Consider the following 22,500-nt stretch of genomic DNA (forward strand, 5'->3'; position numbering starts at 1 on the left):
AGAGTCATCTACGAATACACACTGGAGAGAAACCTTATCATGTGAGCACTTTTTCGTTATGCCAACTTTTTTTCATATATTTTATTATTATTAACAAAGCGTACAGGTTAAAATAACAATATAATGACATACAGTTGAAGTCAGAATTATTAGCTCCCCTGAATTATTAGCCCCCCTGTTTATTTTTATTTTTTAAAGATTTATTTTTGGCCATTTTGCCTTTATTAGATAGGACAGTATTTAGACAGGAAGCGAAGTTGGAGAGAGAGAGAGAGGGGGGAAGGGTAGGGAAATGTCGTCGAGCCGGGATTCGAACTCGCGACGCCCTGACGTGCTACTGCACCATATGTCGACGCGCTAACCACTAGGCTATTGCGCCTAGGGAAGATTTTTTCAGCACATTTCTAAACATAATAGTTTTAATAACTCATTTCTAATTGATTTATTTTATCTTTGCCATGATGACAATACATAATATTAGACTAGATATTTTTCAAGACACTTCTATACAGCTTAAAGTGACATTTAAAGGCTTAACTAGGTTAATTAGGTTAACTAAGCAGGTTAGGGTAATTAGGCAAGTTATTGTATAAAGATGGTTTGTTTTGTAGACGATCGAAAAAAATATATAGCTTATGGCTAATAATTTAGACCTTAAAATATTTTTTTAAAAAAATTTAAAAACTGCTTTTATTTTAATAGAAATAAAACAAATAAGACTTTCTCCAGAAGAAAAAATATTATCAGACATACTGTGAAAATTTCATTGCTCTGTTAAACATAATTTGGGAAATATTTAAAAAAGAAACTAAAATTAAAAGGGGGGCTAATAATTCTGACCAACCCGGCTCATTCAACTATTCTCTCCCCTGTGGTCTCTTTAAACTGGGGTATCCATTGAATAGAAGTTAACAGAAAAGCAACAAAAGTACTGTAACGTGGAGACTGACACAGAGGGATCCATTATGCAGTATTTATTAGTCACAGTCACACACAAACATCCCAATACGCACTAAAGTGTGAACACACATCAACAGTAATCAATAATGGTCTTGGGGCTGGCGGCTGACAGACACAGAGTGATTTACCAGGCATAGATCAGTGGCAGGCGGAGTGGTTCAGAATCCGTTAGACAGGCTTGGGTCGAGGGCAGGTAGCGTGGTTCAGAGTCCACGTATAAAGCAAGGGTCGTGGGCAGGCAGAAGGAAACTCAGAGTCAGAAACAGTCCGGGGTATTATCAGAGGATCAGACAGGAAAGACCACTCAGTAATGCTGGCCGGGGCTCAACAAGACTTCGCAATGAACTGGTGTTTGAGTGTGGCTTATATAGGAAGCGTGGGTCGCTAACTAGATTCAGTTCAGGTGTGTGCACAATCAGTTTAGATGGATGATGTAATGCTTAAAAGTCCGGGGATGGTGACCTTTGCTGGCCAGTGAGGGGAATGACTTGGACAGAGTCGGTAACAAGTACAGTATCAAGAATAAAAGATCAGTAGAATACAATCATACAAAATAAGGCAATCATTCTTGGTCCTGATCATTAATCATGGAGATTTTGTCAGCAGCTCTAGTCTAGACCTTTAGTGTACACATTTGTACCAAGTTCACTCGAGCAGTGGATAATTCCAACATTATAATGTCCCGAAGTTGGTCCAACCACATGTACGTGTCCAAGATATGTGGAGGAATATTGTGCTAATAGTTTTTTGGAAGAATCTTGATAAGATTCAACGTACTGTAGATGACTTCTCATTTTCGTAGCGTTTCACTCATGTGGATATCTTGATTTTAGCCAATGTGAAAATCTTACAAAGTCAGCCCAATCTCAGGAGAAAACATAACTATTTTTCATAACTGCAAAAAATGGCTAATTTATTGGAATTCATATGATATAATTTGTAGAAAATGTTTGATTTTTACAAAGAGGCATGCATCCAAAGCCCATGCCTAAACTCAAAGGTCATTGGGGAAGGAGTAAATGGTACAAAATGAGATTGTACAAGTGTATATGAATTAGTCAGGGAATCAAAACGTTACAAATGTGTTGTGCTGTAAAAATAGCTGGCTAATAACTAATATAAAACCAATAGTCTGCAAAATATTTTTTTTCAGCAACGATATCCCAATGTGTACATCCCCATAGTTACATAGGATGTTCAGTGTTGAGTTGATATGTTATTATATTTGACCAGGGGGCACCGTTCAGAACACACTGCAGAGTTTAACCATAATGGAGGGGAAGTTTATCATTTGCATGTGTTTTAAAGGCCTGTGACTGCATCAGAGTTTCAGTTACAAGAAATTGTACCCTATTAAAGATTAATGTATATGATCATTTACACAAACACTTTGCAGTGTTATTTTACATTTGACTATGCCATTACTGCACTTGAATAACGTTTGACTCCCCAGAAAAATCACAAAGCCCTGTTATTTTATTCATATCTTTGCTTGTAAATTGATTATTATACTTTATGCATGGTTCAATCACCTTCAAAACTACCCCAATCGATCTAAATGAACGAATATATACAGTTGAAATCAGAATTATTAGCCCCCTTTAAATTTCTCTTCTTTTCTTTTAAGTATTTCCCAAATGATGTTTAACAGAGCAAGGAAATTTTTACAGTATCTCTGATAATATTTTTTATTCTGGAGAAAATTTTATTTGTTTTATTTAAGCTAGAATAAAAGCATTTTTTAATTAAAAAATAAAATTAAGGTCAATATTATCAGCCCCTTTCAGCTGTTTTTTCGATAGTCTACAGAACAAACCACTGTTATACAAAAACTTGCCTAGTTACCCTAACTTAATTAACCTAGTTAAGCCTTTTAAATGTCACTTTAAGCTGTATAGAAGTGTCTTGAACAATATCTAGTCAAATATTATTTACTGTCATCATGGCAAAGAGAAAATAAATCAGTTATTAGAAATGAGTTATAAAAACTATTGTGTTTAGAAATGTGTTGAAAGAAATCTCTCTGTTCTGTAAACAGAAATTAGGGGGCGGGGGGGCTAATAATTCTGACTTCAACTGTTTAAATCGCAGAATAACAAAATATTGCAACGTCAGATTTTTTAAATATCATGCAGCCCTAGCCAGTAGGATCAATGTGATATCCTCAAAATTAGCCATCCAAATGAGAGCAAAAATCACCCATGACTAGTGAAGTAGTGTTCCAGTAATTTGTTATTATTAATGTATTTAATTAGTACTGCTATTGTAATGTTTCAGTTGTTAACATAAGAGAAGCATTTGAACGCGAAGTTACTGCTAAGTTAAAAAAAAAGTCTTAAAATCAAATAACATTTGATAAAACAAGTGTAATAACCTATACAATTATAAAAATGATTTGCTTAATGGGAATATTTAATTTCTATAATCTGATTGCTCGTCATTTATTCGCTCTTTTTACATGAGTTTCTTTCTTCTGTTAAACACATTAGACAATGTGTTGAAAAATGCTGGTACTGGTGTCTATTGAGTTCTATAGTTGGAAAGAAAGGCAAGTCAATGGATGCTAGCTACCAGCATTTTACAGAGTTGGAAGTTTCATTTTTTTGGGTGAACCATTAGTTTATTCACAAAAAAAGGCAAACAAAACAAGTCCAACGATTGCAAAACATGGGGAGAAAATGTGTTCTTTAGATGAATATTTATTCAGTGACAGCTGCATATTTATAAGCATTTTTTTTCTAAAGTATGTTCCACAAGAAAATTGTATGCCTGTTTTATTTTAAAAGCATACACTGTAAAAAAAATGCAGGGTTCCCTCAAATCTTTGATGTTGTCCCAACACCAATCCATTAAGTTAACTTAACTGTTTTCACAAATTTAAGTAGATTTAGTATAAGACATTTAAGTTGTCCCAAAAAGTACTTCTGAATTGTGTTGGTTCAACTCATATTAAATAGTTTGAACAAGCAGCAAAAGTATTTTTTATTAACTGTAAGAAATTAGGAAGGTAATGCTGACTCGCAGGGGAGTATCACAATGGAGTGTCAGTCAAAACACTAGAAACAAGATCCATTTCTTTGGGTTTTATTCACTAATGCCAGTGCATAATTATTTCCAGATGGTATCAGACTGGTTTCTAAATCATAAAATGCATAAAGACAGATCAAACAAATAAATCAATAAACTGCATAAACAATACTTCATAAATAAACACTACAAGAAAAACTGCAAATACAAACAATACTCTTGTACACAGAAACTAATAACCACGCACACTGAATTAACTTTGACTGAGGCACCGGATGCGAATCGTCGCGCCACGCATTTTTGAATTGTAAACATAGGTTTCTGCAGCGGTCCGCGGCACCCAGCCGTCGACTTGAGTGTACCCTGATAGAAACCGATGTTTAAAATTCTAAAACGCATGCTAGTTAAGATCACAGCGAGCTTCTGGGATCGTGAGAAATGCAAACGGCTGAAGTATAAGGTAGACTCAATGAGAAGTACACAAGTTTGCAAACCTACCTAAAGATACAACCAATAATTCCGATTAGAGCGATACTGTGGAGAATATTGATCTTGTGTTGAGCCCAATGAGCCTTGCATCTAAAAATAGAGCTAGCGTGTTCCTTTAGTGATATCGCTTCGACTCACGCTGAAAATGGCGGACGTGAATCAACAAACTGAGGATATGATGACGCGCCTGTCAATCAATATTGGTGGGCGGGGGGACCGCACTCCTACGTCAAGTAGTGGTCGGTTTGAAAACCGCTCCAACTGGTCCACCGTTTTTTATGTTGTTAGATTGAAAAAAAAGCACTGGGTGTGCTTATATCACCCCAATATGACGGTCTATACACCATACATGCACATATGTCTGTCCAAACAGCTTGAAAAGTAGACTTTTTACCATAGGTGCCCTTTAACTACAACATGAGTCACGAGAGCTCACTTGTGAATAACGGCTACCTTAATTACTTGTTAGTACATGTTCTTAATGTATTAACTAACATTTAAGTTTAAGCTAAATGTAGCCAACATGAACTCATGAGCTGTTAATGTATAATTATGTCATGACTTTACTTGGAGGGGCACATCATCATTAAATCATCCTTAACTACTCATGAACTCCTGTTCATGCTGATGTTTACAGAACACTTTTCTATTGTTATTCAGTGTAAACACACTAGACGGATGTGCATAAATGGCCCGTTTCCACTGAGTGGTACGGTACGGTACGGTTTGGTATGCTTTTATGGCCGTTTCCACTGTCAAAAAGCGTACCGAACCGTACCGTACTGTACCACTTTTTCGGCACTCTTTCGAAAGGGTACCAAACACGAGAAAGGGTACCAAAAGGCGGAGCCACACGCGCAGCTGAACGCTATTGGTTTACAGAGATACGTCATTCGCTTACGCAACAAGCCAGAATAAAAACAAAAAACCCGCCATGTTTGAAATACACAGCGAGAGATTAAGGAATTATAAATAAATATAATAACGAGGCATGGTCGATCTGGGCTCAAACAAACCTTGTCGTCGTCTGGATAAACGGCCACAAAGCCAAGAAGAAGAGCAGATTTACCCTGTGCCCCATAGTTTTTTGCGAGCGGTTTCACTTTCTTGCTTGCGCTCGCGCGCGTCTAACATTATATCTGAAATAACAAACTTCTTGAGCTGATGATAATAACCTGCGCTTGATTATTGACCCGATCCAGTCAGACACTGACAAACGCGAGAGTGAAGCGTGAAGAAACAAAGGAGAAGCCGGAAAAAAGGAGCACATTATTTTTCACCAAACATGAACAAAATGCCATGTATAACTAACTTATTATCATCACCTTTTGGACTAATATGAACTCAGAAAGATGGAGTTACTCTCTAACAGAGGCTACATGAGCTGGTGAAGATTACATACACAGATAAGAGGTTTTCACCGACTGTGGGCTATATTTTGTGTTGTTTTGAACCTAAATACGGACGAAATGTCTGTTATATGTAGTTCTTCTGTAGTTGGTAACATATCGGAGACTGTAAGGGGCTGTATGTGTTTATATATGTTCATTTATTTAATTATTTAATATAATTACAGACGTTACAGTAGGCTGTTTCGCACTGTCTTTGATCTGCAGTTATAATCAACTCATGTTCATTGAAAAGTTAGTAATGAACATTTCTACACAAGTATTTATGTGTATGAAGCATCTGTGTTGTGCTTTTCATATGATATGTGAACGACCCATACAGCTTTATTGTAGACATTTCCTCGAGCGAGAATGACGTCGACTGAAACTTTCTGTCATACACCACGCCCACCAAAAGGGTACCCTTGTTAGTGGAAACGCAAGCCTGATAAAGGTGACCCGTACCGACCCGAACCGTACCGTACCAGTCAGTGGAAACGAGCCAAAAGAGTTCATGAGTAGTTAAGAATGGATTAATGATGATGTGCCCCTCCAAGTAAAGTCATGACGTAATTATATGTTAACATATCATGAGTTCATGATTGTTAAATTAAGCATAAACTAATGTGGTAATTAATACATTAATTAACAAACAATAATGTACTAACAAGTAATTAAGGTAGCCATTTTTCACACATGAATTCATCTGACTCATGTTGTAGTTAAAGTTAGTTTAGGATTAGCGCATACATCAGCTCATCATTAGTCCATAATAAAGTAATGCTGAGTTTACATATTAATACATCATTATTCATGCACTGTTATTGTGAAGTGTTTCCAAAGCAAGTGAAGTAAAACTGCTGATTTCTCATTTCAGTGTGAAAACTGCGACCTGCGTTTCCGTCACAAGAGTCAGCTGCGTCTGCATCTGCGGCAGAAACACGGGGCCATCACCAACACCAAAGTCCAATACAGCAGAACCAGACCGGAGCTGACCAGTCCATAAGCTCCCGCGTGGACTCCTCAGAATCAACACCCATTTATAAGGAAAGCTATGCTAAAGGAGACATCAAGCAATACAGATGCCCGCTCAGCTATTTGCGATGCCAATCTTTGTGCTACTCAGATGGTGAAGATTATTTCTCAGATATGAAGGACTACTGTAGTTCTCCAGCACGATGTGGTTCTCGCTGCATGTTGGTTTATAATAATATAAACACTGACCTTCAAACATTGTAAATCAAGTTCTTGTTGGTACAGACTGCTGTGTGAATTTGAATAATGTTGTATGTTTGTTATTTATTTTTTATCACGAACATGGTTTCGCTCCCTTTTAAATCATGTATAATATACAATGGGAAGACTGGTACAGAAATGATGCAGTTGCAGTAGGAATGTTGAATTAAATCTCTGCATTGGAAGCTGGCAAATGTATGTTTTAAGCTCTGTCTGATAATTATACTGCATTTACATGTTTGTACAGTTGTTTTTGGTACTGGGGGGGGGGGGGGGGCAACGGTTCTTGCAATTAAATGTTTGATACCAAACAAATGTGTGTAAACTTCTGTTATTATTACTTTTGTATTCTTTTATTTACATAGGGATCCATTTTGATATTGTAAATCTTTATAGAATTATGTTAATGATTCAAAGATGGCCACAAATGTTTTTTGTGAAGCTACAATGTCATGTTTAGGTAATGGACAATTAGCAAACTCTGTTTTCTCTTTATGTCTTGTCATATTTATTCCACTATTTTTCATGCTATTTCATAATGTGCAAAAGCATGTTTAGTACTGAGGAAACCAAAACAACCAAACAAAAAGATATTTTAATTACATCATATTGCATACATTACATTCATATATTTTAATCACATCACATACAGTACCTGTGCATGTGGTACACATACATTACCGTCCTATTGGTCCAGCTGCAGAACCGCAGAACGAAAGCCAGACGAAAGCCACTCCCCTGGAATTTGCCAAAAGGCATCTGAAGGACTCTCAGACCATAAGAAACTAAATTCTACCACAATATATTGTATTGCACTTTTCAGAAGTATAACTAACTACAAATATGAATCTACAATACTGCAATACATAACAAAACTAAAGTGCACTTTTAATACTTATGTACCTTAGTTTAATCAATTATTTAACATGTATTGCAGTAGCAGTACTGCATTTGGTAGTTGTAGTACCTCTGTACCATTGCAGTAGTTGTACTACATTATAGTGGTTGTATTACTTCAGTACTATTACAGTAGTTGTACAGCAGTTGTACTGTAGTAGTAATTCAGGTAAATGTACTGCAGTTGGTTGTATTGTAGCACTTCAGTTGAATTGCAGTAATACTGCAGTATACTTAAATAACACAGCTTTTTTGTGTCCAAAAAACTACTTTCCAGAAGTTAACTAAAACTGCGGTATTTCCTTAAGAAACTGCAGTATTCTTTAAAAAAAACTGCAGTCATTTTTTGTAAGGGACGTCAGGTCAGCACTACGGCAGTACAACTTTTTTTCCACGTGTCAGCAGCGCAAAACATAAACATAGTAAACATGCACCCTGATCTGATACGTAAGACATTGGTGACAAGCTGTTTTGGTGCACAAATGTGTTCTTAGAGCTTCTGATAATCACAGCTGAACCACTGAAGTCATGGAATGTTTTGACAATGTCTTTAGTTCCCTTTTTTGAACATCTAATGACTGTCTGTGGAAGCTAAGAGAGCTCTCGGAGAGGGTTTCAGGGGATTAGAACATGAGGGCAAGTAATAGCATAATTTTTGTGTGAACTAACCCCTGTCCTTGGACTGACTGCTCATTTAGAATACTGCGTGTGGTTACCTGGATGATCTGTTATTTTGTTGTTGTTTGTTTTTGCTTTGTGATGGCTGTTCCTGAGTTACTTGTTTCTTCTGAACAGTTAAACTTCTACTGATCTTTAGAAAACTCCTCCATGTCCTGCAGGTTCTTCAGTTTTCAAGCATCTTTTGCATATTTTAACCCTTTTTTAATGAACTTGAGATCCATTTTTTCACACTGAGGACAATAGACGGACTTTTAAAACTGTTTTTAAAAGGTTTAAAATGCGTACTGATGCTCCAGAAAGAAAACAATCAAATTAAATTGTATTTAATTTGTTTGAATTATTTGTTGCTTCCAAAAGGCAGTGCCAAATGGACATAAACCTGTATTACAACGACAAATAAAAAGAACAATTTGGACATCTTCTTCCTGTTAAAAGTTATCACCACAGCTCTTTATGCACTGTGTATCCTTCTGGAGCATCAGTAAGCGTTTGGACCTTTTTTAATAGATGTGTTTGAGTCCCCCAATCATCCTCAGTGTGAAAAGATGGATCTCAAAATCATAGTGGCTGCTGGAAAAAATACCAAAAAAACCATGAAGAATCTGCAGGACATGGAGGATTGTTCTCAAGAACAGCAGGCAGTCATAGATCATTGAGGTAATTGCACAGTATTTAGAACCAAGGGTAACAAATTTTTTGCAATAGGTTATTTGAATAATTTCACCTGTGTTTTTGTGTTTTGAATTATGTAAACATCTTTAATGTCAAATATCTTACTCAGAACAGTACTAATATATATATATATATATATAAAATAAAAATGAATTTGTTAAAAGTATTCACATTTTCACAGCAAGTGGTTCCTAATTTTTTGCATAACAAAAATCACAACTTTAAAACTATCTCTTCAGAATGACTGAACATATGCACATTTGCTATATGCTAATGAATATAGCATTGGTTGAACTGTTTTCTCAAGATTGGGACATTCAATAGAATGCTGTGCATATTGAGAGATTTGAATAACTTCGATCGCAGCTATACTTTGGTCAATCACAGCTGCTCTGTCTCAGAGCACACACACATACAGTGCATCCGGAAAGTATTAATAGCATTTCCCTTTTTCCACATTTTATTATGTTACAGCCTTATTCCAACATGGATTAAATTCATTTATTTCCTCAACATTTTACACACAATACCCCATTATGACAATGTGAAAAAGGATTTTTTGAAATTTTTGCAAATGTATTAAAAATAAAAAACCTGAAAAATCACACGTACAGAAGTATTCACAGCCTTTGCCGTGAAGCTCTAAATTGAGCTCTGGTACATTCTGTTTCCACTGATCATTCTTGAGATGTTTTAGCAGCTTAACTGGAGTTCATCTGTGGTAAATTTAGTTGATTGGACATGATTTGAAAAGGTATACAGCTGTCTATATAAGGTCCCAGGGTTGACATTGCATGTCAAAGCACAAACCAAGCATGAAGACAAAGGAATTGTCTTGAGGCACAAGGCTGGGGAAGGTTACAGAAAAATTTCTGCTGCTCTGAAAGTTCCAATGAGCACAGTGGTCTCCATCATCCGTAAGTGGAAGATGTTTGGAACCACCAGGACTCTTCCTGGAGCTGGCCGGCCATCTAAGCTGAGTGATCGGGGGAGAAGGGCCTTAGTCAGGGAGGTGATCAACAACCCGATGATCACTCTGTCGTGGCTCCAACAGTCTTTTATGGAGAGAGGAGAACCTTACAGAAGGACAACCATCTGTGCAGCAATCCACCAACCAGGCCTGTATGGTAGAGTGGCCTCTCAGGACTCTCAGACCATAATAAACTAAATTCTCTGGTTTGATGAGACTAAAATTGAACTCTTTGGAGTGATGCCAGGCGTTACTGAGTGGCCCAGCCAGAGCCCAGACCTAAATCCTATTGAACATCTCTGAAGAGATCTGAAAATGGCTGTACACCGTCGCCTCCCATCCAACCTAATAGAGCTTGAAAAACAGGAAAGAAAAATTCCCAAAGACAGGTGTGCCAAGCATGTGGCATCATATTCAAAAAGACTTGCGGCTGCAATCGCTGTCAAAGGTGCATCAACAAAGTATTGAGCAAAGGCGGTGAATACTGATGTACATGTGATTTTTTGCAACAATTTCACAAATTTTTTTCCACTTTGTCATCATGGGGTATTGTGTGTAGAATGTTGAGGAAATAAATGAATTTAATCCATTTTAGAATAAGGCTGTAACATAAAAAATGTGGAAAATATGAAGCACTATGAATACTTTCCGGATACACTGTACACACAGCTGCTCAAATTCTTTATGAAAATTAAACATGCCAGTAGTAATGCACACAACACTGGAAACACTCCAGGAGTTCATACATTGTTTGTATTTATTGTTCATTTTCTCTAAACATGATGCTGAAAATAACGAAGCAAGAACTGTTGCTCTTCACTCAGATGGCCTTTGGCCTAATGAATGCTGCTATGGCGGGATGAAAGAGCACCGTTTTTAAAAAAAAGACACCATGTGGGCACAGACAACCGTTTGTTTTATTTCTTAGCCTTTTCACAATCATTGGAAGCCGCAAAGACCACAGTTTGTATTTGTTGTAACTTCTTATCAATATATTATAAACATTATTTTAGTGGAAACTGCGATACGCTTTTTACGCATTATTTAAGGAATGATTGTAAAATAAAAGAAATCTAAATAAAAATAGAATCAAATTAACTTAAGAAATCAGAACAAGCTCAGAATTTTCAACATTATGTTCTGAAAACGAATCATTTTAAGTAAAAGTAATTGAAAATCCCACAAATGACATTTAAAAAACCCTGAAAGAGACAGTAATGCGAGTGAAGTATTCAATGCGTTGAGTCAGCAGACATTCCAAACCAGAACGTTTATTTTTTTTGTCATCCTTGATATTTCTTATGTCATTTGTGGACACAGTCTGAACACAGACTGAATCGTCACATCAATACGACAAATTCGGTTTATTCACAAACAACCCCAAGGATGCCGAGACAACCAAAATAAAAGCATGAGCTTCCCGTGAGCTTCCCGCATCGTAAAATCTACTGCCTGAGCAAAGATGGCATGTGTTTGGAATCTAGTATGGAAAATACAATAAAAGAACAATCATACAGCTAAAACACTTCTCTGTTGTTGAGCGGCCAGCAATAGGTCCTCAGAGCCTGCTGTGGATTACTATGGAAAACAATGAGGAACAACATGAGCAGATACAACGTTACAGAAAAAAAGGCCTGGTAATCTGTTGGTCACATAGAATCTCTCACTACTTAAGTGCAGAAACCAATAAAAACGCAGGGCTTAATGCGTTTCTAAACATCTCTCGCGTGTGATGATGAAATTATCTTCAAGGTTAGCATGATGTGTTTCTGTATAAGTGCCTCGAATGTTATTGCTCAAGCTTGCTAGGTTCTCTGCTGAAATATTTGTTCCTCTTCGGTGTAATGCTGAGCAAATATGGACTGTTTGCTCAACAACAAAGCGTTTTCCTTTCAGACTTACAAACACGGATATGAGCACACACTCTTACGTCTAAAAAAACCCCTATTTCACTGCCGCATGAGTAAAAATGTGTAAATTGATACATGAAGAAGGCATAACACTACAGACACCTTCCTTTTCAAGGATTTTGGTTTTCTGAAGTTTAGTCGTCTTTCTCCAGAATGTTCTTGACATCTGCAAACACCTGGGGGGGAAAGAAAGCAAAATGAAATGTTGAACAGATGTTTTACTGCATTATTATGAATGTTTTGCATTATTATTACTATATCACAGTATTCATAATAATAATAATAATAATAATAATAATAATAATAATAATAATAATAATAATAATAATAATAATTTGCTGTTATTTTTTAGTGATGGTTTCCATTTTTTGTTGATTTTTTTGCGCACTACATTATAAATTATTAATATAAAAGAAAATACTATCAGTCTTTTTTTACTTCAATCTGTATTAGAAAAATGCTAATATTTGTTTTATTTTATAAAGATGAGATCATATTTCCTCCCAGTTTGAATGAAAAACATTCTCATTTAAAAATGTTCTTGTCAGAATAACAAATGTTTTGATCTGGTGTGACTGTTCCAGCAAATATTGATATGTCAGCTCTTAACTCTTCTAATAACACAAACAATGAAAACAGTCACCGTTTTGCTTTCTTTATGCCCTAAAAAATGCTAAAATGCTTTCTTCTGTAACCTATTGGGCATCTGCTCTCAATATGGCTTAGATTTTGACATCGAATATAATACAAGGATGAGTTTTATTATGATAATCATGCAGGAATAGGAGGACCTGCATTTGCTGAGTTTGCTCTGTCTGGTGCTGTTCTTAAAATACGCAAGGAGGTTAAACGCATAGGACACTATATAACTGATGACCTGTCTGATAATAGGGACATTTACAGACAGTGTTGTAGGATGTATGTTCAAGCTAATATGCTGATGCGTAAATAAGAGTACATTTTTTTATGTACCCCTATGTATACAGCCCAATTGTGGTGGTTTCAACCCAAGGGATGTCAATCCAAGTGTGACTGCAGACCTTTTTTATCATCAAGTGTGATTATAAAAAACACACACAACTGTTTAAACCCCTTATAAAAGTGATTTCGTCATTATAGGCCGCCTTTAAAGCACTCATCCGAAATGAAAGCAGCAATACAGCAAGCGTGCTCATCAAGATAATATAACAGTGGAATTTATTTTACAGTGATTCCGCTTATTTTCACACTCCCTACTACAACTGCCTCAAGTAAGCGGCCAACAGCAAACCCCGCCTTAGTTAAAAACAGGCTTCGTGAGCAGGAGCACCTTTGTAATCCGACCCTATCTCTAAGGCAAGAAACAAACAAACAACAGGGAGCAAAAAGCTTCGAAACCCTGATGAAGAGCAAACAAAAAAATAAATAAAAGTCACTTAATTTTTAAAATGGAATCGGTTTCTAATAATTAGAGAGCATTTTTAGAGATTAGTATCTCCAATTATAGAATATCCCTTATTATAGAATCCCTCATAGACAGTGCTGCTTAAAGAGCCCCTATTATACATTTAAATGGGTCATATTTTGGTTTTATGGGTCTTCAACAACAAGCTAATATGCATGCAAGGTCAAAAACACTTTCATTGTCTTATAATCTGCATTTATTTTTACCAAATTATCCCAGTGACTCCCATATGATTCATTCAGCGATTCATTTGTTCTCAAACCCCTCCTTAGCGCGAAGCTAATCTGCGCTGATTGGACAGATGACAGTCTGTTGCGATTGGTCGACAGCGTTCAGTGCGAGACAGAGTGAAATGGCCACCATGGCTTATCAACAATTTTGAAGTAGTCAGAGTGCAGAGTGTATGTGTGAGCATGCCTGCCAACACTCTCCAACCATCTCCAGCCACCCACCCATTTTGTTATTTATCCCGGAAAACTCCCGTAATTTAAACGAGCCCCTCCCCCGGTGCTCAGCATTTTGGTACGCTCTGTGAAACCACCCGGGTTGCCAACATTGGTATTGGATCTGATCGCAGTGGACGCCCGAAATGCGCTTCATAGTAGTTAACTTACTACCACAGTACACAGTACCCAATTCTCAATGGTGTTATTCAGACATCTCACCACGAACCTAACCCCCCAATCTCCCGGATTTTTTGTGTGTGCATGAGTGCATTAAAACAAGTGCAGTTAAACACCAGCATATTGCTCTGTTCTTAACCATGACACACATTCAGTATTAATCCACACAGCGGGAAAAGCGAAACTATTCTGAACCTTAAATCGCTGCACGTGTGTACGATCAGCTGACGGTGGCCATTGCAACGACAAACGGCAGTAGATCTTGAGCTCACAAACGCATTTAAATCTGTAAACAAAGCAACACACGTCGCGTTTTCAACGTGGCTTTAGACGTGATATGAGAATGTAAAGAGTTAACCAGATTACAAGAGATACGCAGTTACAAGGAACAAAACGCAATTAAATAAATAATTTGCAAGCTAGAGTAAACGAAGAGGCAACCATTTACTTACACTTGTGAAACGGAGGAAGAAACTGATCCATGAGCTGTGTACTGATAAAGTTCCTGTCGAGCTCTGTCAAAGTCTCATATATCAGTAGTCTTTTCTAATCCTTCCTTTAACAAACGTCCGACTAATCTCCTGTTGTAAGCATGTAGATTGCTGAAACACTTGTCAGAAAAATGACAGGAACAGCGCTGACTCTTCACAGCTTCATCTTTGGGTAGAGAAAATAACACTAACTTTCCCTCACACAATATCCAGCTGAGCACAGCGTCTTCATGACTTGATTCAACTGGGATCTGTCGTCCTCTATTTCTTTGCTGCTTTGTTAGTGGGCGGGACCGCAGGTTTCAATTTTCCCGGGCTTATGTTATGTATCCACGTCACACCGAAACGGCTAAAGACTCGTTATCAAGACGATTCATTCGAACCACTATGAGTCGACTCTTTTATTGATGAATCAATAGTTTTAAACACTGTCCACTTTCAGATTTAAGCCTTAGCTGGATATTTTACTTCACTTAGAGCTGTGTTACACACTACATGGAAGGTCATTTTCAAAAATCCATAATAGGGGCTCTTTAAAAGTTTGTGTACTTTTTGCGGATATAAAAATTGATAAAAATGTGCATAATTAGCAATCAACTAAATAAAGAGATCAGTCATTCATTCATTTTCTTTTCGGCTTAGTCCCTTTATTAGTCTGGGGTCACCACAGCGGAATGAACCGCCAACTTATCCAGCATATATTTTACGCAGCGGATGCCCTTCCAGCTGCAAGCCATCACTAGGAAACATCCATACACTCCCATTCACACTACAGACAATTTAGCGTACCCAATTCATAAAGAGATCATACAAGAGATGGGTCATTATTACTATAAAGTGCCTGTGATGTCCCACAAAATTGAATCAGTCCTATATGAACAATGCGAAATAACAACATTCTGATGATTTTAATATGATTGGGTAAACCTTTACACACATGCAGGTAGAATTATAAGTGTTTTAAAATATGTTTTTGTCAATTTTTGCCAAATTCTTTCATTGAATGGACATGATTTTGCCTTGTCCCACACACTACCTCAGTGAGTCTGTAAAGTATGTAAATTAGATCAAATAAAAAGACTTTTAAATACTTGTATTGTCTTAAATTATTTGACAAAATGAGTAATTTTGATCACTTTTATTTTGTTTTCATAATATTATTAATCATTTTGCACTTGTCCTTGAAATTACTGTCCACCCTGTCATGATGTGGTAAATGCCCCTTTAAGAAGCCCTCTGATGTGCTCATTGACATCCCCATGCCTATCTTTCCTTTCTTGAGAGGAGGTTAAAACATCTGCTGTCTACACTTATGTTTCCTATTTTTCCTCATATTGTGTGTGAAACTGAATGTTGTCAAGCTTAACATGTCCACCCTGTCATAGTGAAATATTAATTAATCTAAAAGAATAATCAGAAACCAAAAATATAGCTTTTAAACTGAATTACAAAGAGCTTAAACAGGGAAACACTTTACTAGCTGCAGGTACAGCCTGTGTTAAATAAATGCTATCTTTAGCCAAAAATGTCCACCCTGTCAAGGCAGGATTTGTGACAGGTTATTGTTTATGTGAAGCACAAGTTATATGCTTTGTTATTGACACTTTATTTATTTCATATTTTATTGTTAATTAGTTAATGTTTATATGTTACAACACTTACAGACACGCATACTACACCAGTAGATGCAATACATGAGTGGACAATACAAACCTTTTGGCAATATCCTGTATCCTTTTAAAGTCCATATAATGGAGCTCATTGACTGTTTGAAATAAAAACACAGCCCTAAGTAATTCTACATTTCTGTGAACATCTGTAATCTAATTATGTACCTTATTCTGAGAAAACATGTATCATTAAGGCAGTGTTTCCCAACCCTGTTCCTGAAGGCACATCAACAGTCCACATTTTCAACCTCTCCCTAATCAAACACACCTGAATCTTATCATAACATCAGAAGAGACTCCAAAACCTGAAAAGAATGGGTCAGATAAAGGAGACATCCAAAATATGTACTGTTGGTGTGCCTCCAGGAACAGGGTTGGGAAACACTGCATTAAGGTGTTTAACTTAAGTTGCTTCCAACACTCCTTCGCTCCTTCAATGCAACGTACAGATTTACATTCATGAGCAAATTTAGTTCAATTTACAGGACAATAATCGTTTATTTTCCCATTAATTTGCATATTGATGAAACCTAATTGATAACAAAAGAGGCGGTGTGGTGGCTCAATGGTTTGCAGTAGTTGGTGAAATCAGCAGTTGAATTCTTGAAAACTTTTACAACCCTTTTATCCCCTTTCATATTTCTTGTTGTGTCTGATGTTTTTCAAATGTTCCTCCATATTTAGTTCACTAATTAAAGCCTTTGTCCACCCTGTCATGCCAATGTCCAACCTGTAATCTTGTTTTTATGACAATAAACAAATGATTTATAACCTCAGCAAAACATCTTGTGTGATTTCCTAATAAACCAATAAGGGCCAGTTAATATTGTTTGAAAGTTTGACAAAATGTTTTAGATTTTGGGTTTTATTTTGAAAGGAACATGCAGCGATTGCATATTCTATTGGGAAATGAATGTTTTGTTCATTATTTCATTAATATAAATAGACTTTTTCTATAATCTAACAAGTTGGGTTGGTAAAGGTACACATTAACCTTTCTGAAAATATACATTTTATAATCACACTGCAATGAAGATATACTTATACTACTTTGAATTTGTCCATGATAGGGTTGACACAATTTGAGGTTTGTTTACAGCTTTTCTGCTTGCAGATTATTTAGGCTAGGTCAAATTAATACTAGTGGTTAACTGTGGTTAAATCAAAAGTTTCAATCTTTCTTTGAAAATTGTGATGTCTCAAAGGCACTTTATAGTGCAGGGGTCGCCAATCTTGTTCCTGGAGGGCCGGTGCCCTACAGATTTTAGCTCCAACTCTAATCAAACACACCTGAACAAGCTAATCAAGGTCTTACTATGTATACTTGAAACGTCCAGGCAGGTGTGTTAAGGCAAGTTGAAGCTAAACTCTGCAGGGACACCGGCCCTCCAGGATTGAGATTGGTGACCCCTGTTATAGTGATAATGACCCAGATAATAATAAAAAGAGATTATATTTTTCTGAGGTGTGATTTTTTTAAATAAAGTATCACTCAGGAAAGAACTTAAAAAATAGCATTCATTTTATTTAAGCTCTCTTATTTTGTTCAAATTACTTTCGCCAACTTTCAAGCAGCACTGCGAATACACACACTAATGAAGAAAGATCAAAACAGCCGTACCTCATCCACAGATCGGGAGGCATCAATCCTTTGCACTTTTCCTTGCTTCTCGTACAGCTCTATAATGGGCCGTGTGGACTGCAGGTACGTCTGGATCCTGACACGGTAACAACAAATTTTTCAAGAATTATTCAGAGGGGATCAAATATGCAACCCGCAGATTAGTCCTTGTGACAGAAACATTTTAGGTGCAACTAATTATGCTAACAGTTTCTTCAGGATTTCTCTGGAGATTTGTCCGATTTTTGTGTCAGGCAGTTTTTCTTGAGATTATTCGCAGCATGCCTTGTGTTGTTTTGTTGAGAAATTATACACGGACAACATTTTTGTAAAGCCATCAAGATCATGATGGTCGCTTTTGAAGCTTAAACCTTTACCAACTTATGTTTCAAATCAGTGGTTCAGAGCACTATCAAATTGGCAAGATGGCACGTTTCACTAAACAGGATTGTGTTACATCATTACTGATTCAAAATGTTTAGAAAAGACAATGGTTCACCACTGTGTATAACACCATGAAATCCACATGAATCATGCGGGTTCACTCACATCGCCCCCCAGTGGTAAATCACTGAACAGATTTCATTGGTTTTACCTGATCTTGAATCAGTTTTACAAGTTTGTAGACATTTTAGTAAGGCATTTGCAAAATCAAAAGCAATGATAAAGATATTAATAGTCTCTCCACTATGGAATAAAACGATATACAAGCATTGAAAATGTATTTTTTTTAAAATGCATATTACACAGACACTTAATATTAAATAACATTAGATGATAGGCTTGAGTGCATTTATACAGTGCTCAGCATATATGAGTACAGGCCCCACAAATCTTTTATATATATACAAAACTTTTATTTATATATCTTTTATATTATATATTAGATTAGATTAGATTCAACTTTATTGTCATTACACATGTACAAGTACAAGGCAACGAAATGCAGTTTCGGTCTAACCAGCAGTGCAATAGCAGCAAGTGCGGGATACAGGTATAAGTTATAAAGTGCAGTTATAGAAAAACTATGGTGATATTTACAGATGGATGTACTATCAACATTATATACAGGTTGTATTAGCTAAGAACAGATTTACAATAAATGAATATATGTACATATATATAAATATACATATATCAGTATTATTAGCCCCCCCCTAAATTATTAGCCCCCTTGTTTACTTTTTCCCCAATTTCTGTTTAACGGAGAGAACATTTTTTTCAACACATTTCTAAACATAATAGCTTTAATAACTTATAATAACTGATGTCCTTTATCTTTGCCAGGATGACAGGAAATAATATTTCACTAGATGTTTTCAAGACACTTCTATACAGCTTAAAATTAAATTTAAAGGTTTAAGTAGGTTAATTGGGTTAACTAGGCAGGTTAGTGTAATTAGACTAGTTATTGTATAACGATGGTTTGTTCTGTAGACTATCGATAAAAAATTAGGGTCAAGAGGCTAATAATTTTGACCTTAAAATGGTGCATAAAACATTAAAAACTGCTTTGATTCTAAATCAAATAAGACTTTCTCCAGGAGAAAAAATATTATCAGACATGCTGTGAAAATGTCCTTGCTCTGTTAAACATCATATATATATAGTTTTATAAAATGAGTTTTTAATCAAACATGTTTTTGTGTTCAGTGTATCAGCGTTGCAGTGCATTCTGTTTTGCTCACATCAAATTAAATCTGATTAGACAGATTATTGGGTGAATTAGAGCAATTCTTATTATGCAAGTAGTCTGCTATACTATTGAAAATAGAAAATACGGGGCAGTTGGCTTGGAATTGAAATGTTGCAGGTTCAACTCTCTGTCCCGGCAGAAATTGATAGTAGGGGAGAGAATGAACCACACTCTCTCCACCTTCGATACCCTTGAGCGAGGCACCTAACCATTAACAGCTATTGCTTACAGATTACTGGGAGAATTAGAGCAATAACTTAGATTTACATGCTTATAACTGTGTTTGTGTGTGCTCTCACTTGTGTGTGCACTTGGATGGGTCAAAAACAGAGACAATATTTCCAGTATGGGTAACCATACTAGACAATACACAGCAGTTGACTCATATAATTGATTTACCATCCTCCATGATTTGAGGTGGTGGTTCACTAACTAAAAGTGACATAGTTGTACCATCTAGAAGTTTAGCTCTGGATTGTCCACTTCAAGTAAGCTTGACTGGATGCGAGTGCTGGATGATGCCTCACAAAGTGAGCCATTTGTAAAAATGGTAAGCTCCTCTGACATTTTTTTGATTTTACTTTTAATTCTGCAATCAGAGAAGCCAAAATTCTGAAGGGGCTGGCTATTAGAAAAGTCGCTACATGCAGTTATAAGGAGGAAGTACCTTTTCTCTAGACTTTCTCTGTTATCATCAGTGCGTCCGCTGCTCTTTCCCCGCTCTAAACATCTGTCGATGCATACCTGAAACACAGATAAAGCTAATTATACATACACATACACAAATGTATAATTGCATATGCGTGTGCATAATACAATGAGAGTGGCCGCTCATAAAAAGTGATGATCATGTGAAACTTCACTGAAAATCTATAATTAGATCTTTAATCAAGCATAAAAGTTGTACAATAAATAAATAAATAAGTATATAAACTCGCAAAACCTAAGCTCCTACTCACCTCATTGCTGCAGTCAAAGAAAAGAACAAACTTGACATCTGCCTTCCCATCCATCTCAGTATTCCAGCCCTGCAGGTTGTCTTGGTTCCGTGGGAAGCCATCGATAAGAAAGCGGAACTTCTTCTCATCAGCTTTCATAGTCTCTTCCATTGCCTGCCAAATACACATAACACTTTCAGTAAAGACACATGTCTGAAGGCATTCATTTTCTGGATAAGATAAAATGCTGATGTACAACTAGATCAGGATTATGAATTGACCATATATAGGCTTTGAACGATCCTACCAATATTAAAACTGCTAATTTTTGCTTTTAAAGGGGTAGTTCACCCAATGATGAAAATACTGCCATCATTTACACATCCTTCACTTGTTCTGAATGTTGATACGTTTCTTTATTCTGTTGAACACACAAAAAATAAATGTAAAATAATGCTAGTAGCTGGCGCCCATTGACTTCAATAGTGATTTTGTTCCTACTATGAAAGTCGATGGGTGCCAGCTTCCAGCATTTTTCAAACAATCTCCTTTTGTGTTCAACGGAATAAAGAAACTCATAACAGTTTAAAACCACAAGAGAGAGTAAATGATAAGGCAGGGTTGATTTTTGGGTGAACTCTCCTCTTAAGTTTCAAAAAGTCAAAGGCTAACAATCAGATTCTCTTCTACAATTACCATGCCTGAACTGAAAAGGCTTGTAAAACAGGACAAAGGAATGTAACCACCTTCCTCAGTAAGTTGATGGTGATTTGAACAGGAACTATCTTCCCCTCTTTGATGAAGCTGTCAATAAGCTGGCCGAACTCAGAGTTGGTGTGGCTGCGCTCCTCTCTCAGGAGATCTCCAGCGGACAGGTGAGTGTAACTGTAGTTCTGAGACAAAAAGAGCAGTAGCTTCAGTGCAGCACAATGCAATCCAATCGATTAGATCATCAGTTTCATATAAAGAAAACTGTTTATATAAACAGAGAGAAATAAAGAGGTAGGTTGAGCAGTTGAAGTCAAAATGATTTGCCCTCCTGTGAATTTTTTTCTTTTTCAAACATTTTCCAAATTATGTTTAACAGAGAACGCAGTCTTTTACAGTATTTTCTTGAATATTTTTTCTTCTGGAGAAAGTCTTATTTCGGTTAGAATAAAGGCAGTTTTTAACTTTTTTACAAACCATTTTAAGGTCAATAGTATTAGCCCCCTTTAAGCAGTATTTTTTGACTGTCTACAGAACAAACCACTGTTATACAATGACTTGGATAATTACCCTTACTTGAATAATTAACCTAGTTAAGTCTTTAAATTGCAGTTTAAGCGGAATACTAGTATCCTGAAAAATATCTAGTCAAATGTTATGTGCTGTCATGATAGGAAAGACAAAAGAATTCAATTATTAGAAATTAGTTAATAAAACTATTATGTTTAGAAATGTGTTCTTAAAAGGAACATAGTTTACCCCTTTTTTATGATTTAATATTAATATTATGGTTCTTCTGAGTGTGCCAGTTTAGGTTCAGTTTAAAACACAATTCAGATTTTTTTATTATAATGTGTTAAAAAGTGTCATGTTGGGGGCGTGTCCACAGTTCGCTGATTTATGGGTGTGTTGCTTCACATGTAAATTAGTTTCGGCTTCCCGCCAACGTAACAAGGGGGCGGGGCCATGAGCTCACCCGCTCTGCGTTTGCAACAGAGTCTGACAGGCAGACGGAGAAGAAGAGAGGATCACCATTCAGTCGTACATGTACGACTCTGACACAGACCAAGCAGAGAGTA

At 36.4% G+C, this 22,500-nt stretch overlaps 2 protein-coding genes across 3 annotated transcripts in view; one reads left to right on the forward strand and one right to left on the reverse strand.

Annotated features, from left to right (window-relative positions):
• Positions 1–7,366, forward strand: part of bcl6ab (BCL6A transcription repressor b) — a 14,823-nt gene extending 7,457 nt beyond the window's left edge. For both annotated transcript variants that reach the window (XM_056471526.1, XM_056471517.1), the window contains exons 8-9: positions 1–41; positions 6,742–7,366. The exon at positions 1–41 is cut by the window's left edge and continues 97 nt beyond it. In XM_056471526.1, the coding sequence (XP_056327501.1) occupies positions 1–41; positions 6,742–6,870 (170 nt within the window). In that variant the 3' untranslated portion in view covers positions 6,871–7,366. The remainder of the gene's footprint in view (positions 42–6,741) is intronic.
• Positions 7,367–11,217: 3,851 nt separating this feature from the next.
• Positions 11,218–22,500, reverse strand: part of cmpk (cytidylate kinase) — a 16,496-nt gene continuing 5,213 nt past the window's right edge. Inside the window, exons 2-6 of the mRNA XM_056471537.1 lie at positions 21,460–21,606; positions 20,735–20,887; positions 20,443–20,519; positions 18,080–18,176; positions 11,218–12,406 (exon numbers count right to left, since the gene is read on the reverse strand). Of these exons, the coding sequence (XP_056327512.1) occupies positions 12,365–12,406; positions 18,080–18,176; positions 20,443–20,519; positions 20,735–20,887; positions 21,460–21,606 (516 nt within the window). The 3' untranslated portion in view covers positions 11,218–12,364. The remainder of the gene's footprint in view (positions 12,407–18,079; positions 18,177–20,442; positions 20,520–20,734; positions 20,888–21,459; positions 21,607–22,500) is intronic.

Source organism: Danio aesculapii, chromosome 2, assembly GCF_903798145.1.
Source record: "Danio aesculapii chromosome 2, fDanAes4.1, whole genome shotgun sequence".
NCBI classification, from domain to species: Eukaryota; Metazoa; Chordata; class Actinopteri; order Cypriniformes; family Danionidae; genus Danio; species Danio aesculapii.